At 47.0% G+C, this 9,779-nt stretch overlaps 1 protein-coding gene across 1 annotated transcript in view; it reads left to right on the forward strand.

Moving 5' to 3' along the window:
* LOC104623713 (membrane-associated guanylate kinase, WW and PDZ domain-containing protein 1-like) overlaps window positions 1-5,099 on the forward strand; it is a gene marked incomplete at its 5' end in the record, with an annotated part of 42,064 nt that extends 36,965 nt beyond the window's left edge. The window contains one exon of the mRNA XM_010290882.1: window positions 4,880-5,099. Within this exon, the coding sequence (XP_010289184.1) occupies window positions 4,880-5,099 (220 nt within the window). The remainder of the gene's footprint in view (window positions 1-4,879) is intronic.
* Window positions 5,100-9,779: the final 4,680 nt, after the last annotated feature.

The raw sequence follows: 9,779 nt of genomic DNA on the forward strand, positions 1-9,779 counted from the left end.
ACTCAAGCAAATCCAAATTGCTGGCATTGTGCCTCTGGCAAGGTTATTTGCTGATCATTCCTAAGCTGATGTGACTTTGGTGCTGACTCTAAGAGTCAGGCTTGTACGAAACAGGAATTCCACCTTCCTTACATGGTGTTTGTAGACCAGGCTTCATCTCCACCCCCATGTCATCTATGACCAGTCTTAAATTTCCTCTTTCTTTCCTTTGCAATCATCAGAAATTTCAGTCTTCAGATTTTCTGTCTGTCATTAGAGGACCGAACATAAGTGACATTACCTTGCATCTGCCGGGAGCTAAGAGCATATGTACGGATGTAATCTGTGGCTGAGCTTATCTGCAATAATTTGTTGAGTCAGGAAAACTGGATGGTAAGACTGTCCCTCCAAGCATGGCAACTTCTGTAAGTATGAATGAGATTCGTTGAATTAACTGTCTTGTTTCTTTCTAAGGATAGTCAGGAACAGGAATGTCTGGGGGAGGAAGTTGGCTGAGGCTCATTCCATATGTGCTAGAGAAAATATTGATTGGATATGGAAGCAACTTGGAGAGTTTCTTGAGGACTCAGGCTTTTGTTCCACATAAATGAGTAGGTTTTTTTCTCGTTGTTTCTCAGTAAGATTCTTCTGGATCCTGTTTTTGCTTCTGAGACTCCAGTTTGCTTTGGGGACCCACAGGCAACTTCTTTCTGCTCTGATCCAACAATTGTTACCACTGCTTTGAAGTGTTGAGTCTGCTGGCAGAGCCTTTGCCTTTGTAACCTTTGAACTGCAGTTGTGTAACACAGGGCTCACTTCCAAGAACATGAGGCAGTTTCTCTGCTGTACCATACAGCACCAGAGATGGCCAGCGTGTCCCACTCCTACTCCTCGGTGGAAACAGAGGTCCTAACCACAGGCATGGAGAGCTGAGGAGAGGGCATCCTCAGACAAAGCCAAGAATCATTCTCCGAAGGTGCACCAAAGTACCATCTCCAATGGGTTTCCAGATGTGACATAAAAACCAAAAGAAGTCATAAAATTTGTGTGGCTGATTCACGGTACTGAATTCATTATTCTGTGAAATGATTTACTGAATGGTTAGAAGATGTTTAAAGATCTCAGTGCACATTATTTGCATGGTATTAATAACTGTAACAGAAAGAAAAGACCATAAAAAAATATATGGCATATGTTTTCTTGTCATGCTTTCCTATATTCTTGTTGAGGATCCATCAGACATCTGTTTTCCTTCTCCAGTCCCTTCTCTGGTTGAAAGAATAACTTGATGGGACAGGTATTTTTAGACAAAATGCTGGGGATATCAAAAAGAAATCTTCTTGCTAGAACCTCGGAGAAAAAGTCTAAACCAGTTCTTCAGTGGTCATTTTATACAAGTGATACTTGATGTCACTTAATATACATTTGCTACCCTAAAAAAGGTTTAATTCTTAATAAACTGCTGACTGCACCTTCTCAACATGCATGGCACACACTGGCCCAAATAGTTTCTTTTTTTGCCTCTGACCAATTAACAGGATTGAAAATTGACTACTGCTGAATTTCCTTGTGCTTTGGGGCCAGCTTGGTCTGGAAGTCTTCAGCTTAATTGTGCAATAACAATGCAAAAATATGCAAACTATAAACAGCTCTGACGTTCTTAGCATGACAACACACTCACAATTTTGATTATCGAGACCCTGTCTTGAGAGCCTGGAACAAGCCTGCGCGAGGGACCCTGTATCTTGCAGGGCACGTTGCCGTCCCGATGGCTGGTGCCTTCCAGCTGCTGTCCATGAGGCTGGAGCATCCGGGGCTCGGAGCATCCGGGGGTCGGAGGCAGCTGGGCTGCCTTTATTCCAGCACTCAGTGGCTTGAACTGGTGGGCACACAGCTCCAAGTCCTTCCAAGTAAGGAGGACTGCTTCCTTTTGCTGAGAGCAGTGTGACGGACACTGCCATCCCCTCTGACACTGCATCAGCTCAAATATTTTATCCTGAAATTCTGCCTACTTTAGGGATTAATCGCTGTATGTAACGTAAATATTTACAATGATTGCTTTTGCTATTGCAATGCTTTAGCATATAGTAAAAATTCACATGCCTCTGCTTACTAAAGATGTCATTCATCAGCCTGACTCTTCTTATTCCAATTTTGATTTAATAAAGATAGATCCTTCTTCTAACACAGCTTCATGGCATTTCCAAATCATTTATCTCTTCTATGACTGACATGTGTTTTACAGCCATGAAGTCTCAGATTTTTGCATCAAAATTTCTTCAATAAAAAGGATGCTCTCTAATTCAGTGAGCCAAAAATAGACACACACTGCCTTCAGGTTTAGATGTGCTTTTTTCCCTGCTTCATTGTGAAAAATGATCCATGAGGATAGCTGTTTGGAGGGAAAAATCAAGTGAATTTCCTACTAAATACTGAGTAAAGAGACAAGTAGACTGTTCTTGTGAGCTTCATTAGAAAGTGTATGTATGCTTGTTTGCACTTCTGTCTAAAATTAGGTTTGGTTTTCAGTATGTTTTTATACGTATGTTTTTTCTACTTTGTGTTATTCCATTACCTTCGTGCCTGAAGTCTCCCATAGCTGCTAATGCCTCGTGATTTACATCGTTGTCTTGCCGTGTCTCTTTTGATAAAGTGGCATACAGTTGATTCCTTTATTTTCAGCATGCTCTTTGTCTTTATCAACTTTTACTGCAAACCGTAGCAATTCGTTCCTACAAGGTCTTGTACTAAAGGCAGGATGTTGTGAGATTTGGGGCTTCGTTTATCAGAACAGAAGTTCTGATAAGCATCAACAGTTTTGCAGCAAAATGGAAAAGTTGGGAAAACGGTGAAAAGCTGGACCAGAAGATTTCATATGTCAGGCTATTAGCAAAAACTGATTTTCCAATTCTGTGCAAAAAAAGAGCAACTTTTTTTTGCATGGAGTCCTGCCAAACCCACATTAATTGTATTTAATTTGATTGCTTGGAGCCCAGATGAAAACGCTTTTCAAATAATTAGTTGACTGTAATCATGGAGATCCTGATTCAGAAAAAAGCCTTGCTGAGGAAAGCATACAAGCATATGCCTGAGTTGTGCTGAAGTCAAGGGACATAATAATTTAATTAAGAGCCTTCCTGAGCAAGGTCAGGAATGTTCACAGGAGTCGTAACGAACAGCATTGTCTCAACCTGTGCCAGAAACACCACCATTTGCGGTCTACTGAATAATGGTTTTCATGGTTTTCATGTTTTCATGGTTTCCTGTCCTTGGCTTTTTGTCTTAGCCACTCCGACAAGGATCTCCACATCTGAGACTTCTTCTATGTGCCATCGAGTGGCAGTGCCCCTTATGCAGTACGAGCGCATTCAAAACCGGGTTGCATCTTTGCGTCCTGTTACTGTCCTCTCCCTCCCCAGGAAGGATGAATCTCCCTCCTTGTGATGTCTTCCCCACATTTCTCCACTTGCTTTGCTTTGCAGAGCTCATGTTCTCCAGGATGGAAACTGGCTCTGCGCTGGGGCTATCCATTCATTTAGGTGTGCTGGACGAGAAGAGCCTCTCTTCTCTCTCATGATCGCTGGTAGCAAATATATAGTTTCTTTTTGCCACAGGTTCTTTTGGTCCTTATGCTGGGCAATATGCCCCATCTTGCGTGGTATTTCACAGGTGTGTACTCAGACTCACAGGACACATTTACCTCTCGGGCATCACCAGACCCTGGCTGAGGGGCTCAGCACTAACAGAAGGGTGCAGACCAGAGCGCTGTGCCGCATGTACCCTCGATCAAGCCCTCTGCTCTGTCAGTGAGCAGTTTTGTATTATGAGGAGCGGCTGAGGGAACTGGGGGGGTTCAGTCTGGAGAAGAGGAGGCTGAGGGGAGACCTTATCGCTCTCTACAACTACCTGAAAGGGGGTTGTGGCGACGAGGGTGTTGGCCTCTTCTCCCAAGTAACTAGTGATGGGACAAGAGGAAATGGCCTCAAGTTGTGCCAGGGGAGGTTTAGATTGGATATTAGGAAAAATTTCTTCACCAAGAGGGTGGTCAGGCATTGGCACAGGCTGCCCAGGGAGATGGTGGAGTCACCATCTCTGGAAGTGTTCAAAAAACGTGTGGATGTGGCACTTTGGGACATGGTTTAGGGGGCATGGTGGTATTGGGTTAATGGTTGGACTTGATGATCTTGAAGGTCCTTTCCAACCTTAATGATTCTGTGATTCTGTATTGAGATTAAGGTGCTGAAAAACAAACTGTACAGGTGATTCAAATTAAATGGTGTTTCCATAGCAATGAAGTAGTTATGTACTACACAAATAGTCCAGAGTTAATAAAAGATCAGGAGAAGAAGCTGAAGTTTGAGTATTTTTTATAGTGAAAGTGAACCAGAAATGCTAAGGGAAAAGCAGATGTTGAAACAAAGATAAAGCCAAGTGCACAAAAATCCATTTCCTTAAAAAGAAAACAAACAAACAAACAGACCTGTCAGAATGATAGTCAGGGTAGCATTTAGCTCTCAGTGACTAAGTTAAGAACAAAGACTGCAAAATCCAAGCAAAATGGAAAGGTAAACAGCTGAAGAGAGATTTCTGCTCAAAAGACAGCAAAAAGGTTTTCAAATTTTTCTTACGTTCTGTCAAAACGTTAACCTTTGAAAAATTCCACCTCCCTATAAGCTTGTACAAAAAAAAACCCAAAACCAAAAACCGAAGAAACCCAAACCGCACCGACAAAAAACCCCAAACATCCCACCCTCCGCATGTTACCGTGTTTTTCCTCTCTTGGTGCACCCACGAGAAGACCCGGCAGGGGAAACGTTTCCGTGTAGTATGAATGTTAAAGCTAAAGCAACGGAGAAGTACCGAGGAAATAGAGAACACCTTGGACTGCTTTTCCCTGCAGACTCTCGTCTTCTTCCTTTGCATACTTAGCAGGGCTAAAACTAGGTCAGACTCTGCCCGCCGTGTGCCGAAGCTGCGGCTGTGACATTAGCCTGGAGCTGCCTCTGCCTGCTGTCAGTTTTCGGGGCTGGTACGAGATTTCTGGTGGAGTCGGCGAGCCTGATCTTCCTCTTGCGGGCCGTGGCGTAAATCGGGGTGCCTCTGCGGAGGCAGCGGAGTGAGACGTGGCGAGGGATGGAGAAAGCAGCGGCCGAGGACCCGCGGACGCCGCGAGAGCCGCGGGAGACTGATCTTGAAGGCACGGCCAGGAAGGACCAGAAGGGTCTGTCGTATGAACGATATCCGCCCTCGGGCAGCGGGGCCTGGACTGCAGCAGGGCTCGTGCCTGGGCCGGGGAGCGTTTCGTGGCCGGAGGCAGCCAAGGGCTCCCCGCGGACATGGACGGGGCGGGCAGGGGTGCGGAGGGACCCTTGCGCTGGTGAAGTACGAGGCTGCTTGTGCAAACAGAGGCAGCAGCCTGCCAGCCGCCTCAGCTGGAGAGAAAACAGAGCAGGGTCTCTTCCCCGTCCGAAATAACGCGCACACCAGCACGCAGCTGCTTGCCACCATCGGGTGGCCTTTTCGCCCGAGCAGGAGCGTTGCTGGCAAGGGACCGAGTCCTGAGCCGGCTGCTCAGTGCCAGCGGTTGGCGTGAGAGGAGATGGAACGCTTTGTGCTACAGAGGCAGCAATTCCCTGTGGAGGTCTGGCCCCGGCAGTCAGGCTGGGGCGCAGCGAGGCTCACCGTCGCCGTGGGAAGGGTCGGCCTCAGGGCTGTTGCCACCAGTGATGGAGGCAGCCCAATTTCGGTGGGACCTGTGGGAGGTTCCCAAGTGGGGAGAAGACAGGACCAGCCTGGCAGGAGGGAGCGGTCCTCGGTCCTGCTGCTCCTTGGTTTCTTCTGGTCATGCCATCTTCCTGGTGTGCCTCGCTACCAGCATCCCTTTGTGGGCAACTGCCCTGTGTCACCACGTTGTGGGGCATGTCAGTCCCTGCACCTGATTACAGGGTGGTTTTTATACTACAATAGAATTTAAAGGACAGACGAAAGTCAAGTAACTGAAGTTCCTTGGGTTTCTGAAATGAACCCATCTTTACAGGGAAGCGTAAATCCTAATACGCTGACACTGCAGCAATGTATTACCCCTGACAAATGGACCTTTAACAAATCAGGGTCAGTATTGACAAGGTAAGAGATTTCTTTCTTTTTTTAATTCAGAAACACAAAAGAAGTCAATGGGATTGGCGGCCATTCCCCAACATGCCTCTGAGAATCTCCCAAAACAAATGCACCCCACAATTCTTGCTTATTGTAAGAAAAGCTTGCAGGGCACACAGACTTTGGGTCCCAGACTGGTAGGAACATACCTCCTCTTTTTTTAATGTAATTTTCTCGTTTTTTCTCTGTCCTTCCTCTAATAGTTAATTTGTGTTTTCAGAGGGAAGGGTAATCACAGTGCCTTACCCCAGACATGTCGCTCAGGAGGCTGGTGGGGTGGGATGAGCAGCACCTGAATGTGGTTGATGTATTCATCGTCTGGAGACTTTCCTTCTCTTCAATCATTGTGTTATTCTGATCTCCAGAACCTAAAATTAAATGGTGTGAAGACTCTAGTTTGCTTTTCGGTCACTCAGGACAAAACGGTGAGCTTATAGAATATCTTGATAATAGCAGGATGTAGGGAGGAGGAGGAAGTAAATGCAGGAAGAGAGTGATGCAAGTGTCTCCCTTGGTTTTGGCCGAGTTGAGCGGTGAAATGAAGGCAGTATATCAGCCAATACTGTTGTGTAAAGGATGCAAGATGCATCCGTCATGCTTCACAGGCTGCAGAAGCTATTATCCTTTGTGAAAGGCAGAATATTTCACTAGCAGTATTTGAACCATCCCTGATCGGCTGGATGTTGTTGAAATGGGCTCTAGGGTTTAGTATCCGATCAGCCCAGCTGTGCTGAGCGGGGTCTCTCGCTAAGCCCTTGGATACAGCGAGGGCTTTGACTCCGCAGAGTCCCTCCAAGTGACACACACCATGTCGGGGAGGATTCACCAGCTCCAGCCCTGCAGCATGCACGTTCGCTGGGGCAATCGGGGCAGGGTGAGGGTGCTGGCGATGCTGGCTCTGACTTGGAGAACTGACGGTGAAGCTGCTGCGGCTCTCCAGATCGGAGCCCTGCAGAGCAGCCGGCACCGAGCTGAGCAGGAGCTCTTCAGGACCTTCCAGCTGAAAGCCAAGCGATGGCCATCCAAAAGCTGAGGATGCAAAGCTCCGTGCACTCCCACCCAGCTGCAGTGCGTGGTTCAGCTCAGGACTAATGAGACGGCTGGCACGGAGGCTGGAGGAGAGCGGCTCATCTGCTGCATTTTGTACAAGGGCAGATGTATTTGGCAGCACTAGATGTGACAGTCCTGAGCAGATTCTCACTTCCGAATGCGCTGGCTGTCTGAGAAACTAGACACCTGCAGTATATTTTGTATGCACGCAAACACGTATGCAGTCCCCCGCCGCCCCCAGGACTTCCTGCATGCTCAGCATGGCCAAAGACTCTTTTTTTTCCCCACCATCAAACAAGTGAATCTAAGGGTTCCTTCAATCAAGATTTGAATCCATCAGATCACTGCCCTTACCTAAATGCAGTCTTCTGTCCTGTGTGCTCCTGGCTCTTGGCAGCCTGTAGCTACAGCCGCAAGCAGCAGCTCTGAACTGTGGGGTGCCCTTCCCGCCCCAACAGTCCCTTCTGATAGCGGCTGCTTGCCAGAGTAAGTCTCCTGTGGCTTAGGGGTGAAGAGGGAGATGGCTTTTGTAATCTGCTTGACTCCTTTGAGTGAAGGTGTTTTTGTTTTTTCCCGTGAAGTGTGTCACTTGTGGCAGTTCAGCCTTTGAAGAGGATTGCTTAGGCTGGGTTTTGGACATGGGAAGCAGGCACCAAACTGAGGAGGAGACCCTCAGCCACCGGGCGTAGAGAAGGGAAAGGTAGATGGTCTGCCAAAAACACCGGTGAGGTCAGCGTGCAGCAAGACCGTTGGTTGTCCCGGTTGCACGTGCAACACCATACACCCCCCACCCGCCCCATCCCTTTGGGCCTGGGGAGGGGAGCATTGGCAGATGCCATGGGCAGTTGTGAATGATAGGGACCCTCCTCACACAACAAAGGAGGCTTCCAAAAGCATGAGGAACCTCTGAGCCTTTTGGACCTGACCGTGTCCCTGGGGTGGGACATCCCTGGGAATCCACCATTGCGTTGGGCGTGGGGAGCAGCGTGTCCGACGCTCCCAGGAACGTTATAATTGAAATTCTCTATCAAGCGCCCGCGTGTTTATCTTGGAGAGCTTGAAAGAGTTATGAATCTGCCAAGTGTGTATCAGGCTGAGGTGGAGAGCACAAGAACAATCATCATCAGTGTGGCAGGCAATATATTATGGCTGGCTTGCCAGGTTGAAAAGCGAATGCGATTCGTCTTTGTGTTTGCTTTCGCGAGGGATAAGAGACTGTTTTGCTTGCTCAGGTGTTTTGAGTCTTTTAACTCTGCCTTTGTCTTGCTGGGTTTGGGAATTAGCTTCTAAGTGTTTGTGCATGCCTCCTTCTCAAAATGGATGTTATTTGTGTGTTTGTTCAGAATGAAACAGGTCTGCTGCATGTGATATTACTTCACACTCTCATTGATTGCTTTGCTGCTGCTGCAGTTTTGGAGAGGAGGTGGCACAAAGAAGCTGAAGGAGCGTTTCTGTTCGAGGGGAACGAGGCGCAAAAGCGTGCTGTTTATTTAAGGAGCTGTTGCCATGTTTGTTAAAGCGGCATTCAGTTGTATAGGTCTCCTGGAAGAGAGGAGGATAAAAAGAAAGCATTCCAGTTCAGGTTAAAGGACTCATAGGCAAGAAAGTCACCTGAAAGGGCCTTGCTTCTCGAGTAAGCTGTCTTCCTGCTAACATGGCTATCTGCTTCTGGAACAGAATCAGTTTGCATCTGGCCAGCTCAGAGCCAGGGCACGGAGCATAAGTCTGTCAGTCCTCATCCATGCAGTCATGCCCTTAGTGTGACATTAATGCCAAATGTGCAGCTGGTAATAATTTTTTTGGAGAGAATTATTGAGTTTGACACCGACATAGTAAAGATTTTGTAGGATATCTCCAGACTTTGTTCCTGCAGGGAAAAGGAACCATTCCATAATAATTCACCACCCGATTTACTTAGAGATGCCACGAAATATTCGCTCCCAATGACCTGCATGAATGGGTAGAGGACTTTTTTTGGTTTGTTTCTTAATTCACTGGGAATAATTCATCGGCTGACAGCTGTGCTTGTGAAATGACTAGGTGCATCCCTCAGAAACAAGCCCTGACAATCACTCAGCACCCAATTTGGCTTCTGTGCATCTGTGCACTTCTAGTCGCTCTGTTATGCAACCTCTGTGCCTCTACCCACAGTCTGTTGACATTCATTTATTCATTTGATTTCAGCTTCGCATGCAGCAAGCGCTGTCATTTCCATATTACGAAAGGAGGCTGGGAACATGTTGAGACAAGGCTTGGGCTCGTGTCTATGCTCGGAGAGCAGATGGGGAAAGCTCTGTACTCATCGAGGAAAAGAGGGTATTCAAGGACATCTTCCCTTTGGGTGGAGGCTCTGTTGGAAGAAGTGATCAGAAGTGGGACTTCTGTTCCATGAGGAAGGTTGCAATAAACATTTTGTCCTATTTTTGCAAAATAAAATTCCAATTTACATGGGTGGGAAGAGGAAAGAACGTTGCAATGTTCCATAGAAATAACCGAAATGCTCTGACACTGCTGAAACAAAAACGAACCTGAAAGGCCAAGCAAGAAGTAAATCTTCTTGCTCTCGGTGCTCCAAAGGGCCTGGGATCCAGTCC

The sequence above is a fragment of the Phaethon lepturus genome, unplaced genomic scaffold (genome assembly GCF_000687285.1).
Source record: "Phaethon lepturus isolate BGI_N335 unplaced genomic scaffold, ASM68728v1 scaffold17957, whole genome shotgun sequence".
Lineage (NCBI taxonomy): Eukaryota > Metazoa > Chordata > Aves > Phaethontiformes > Phaethontidae > Phaethon > Phaethon lepturus.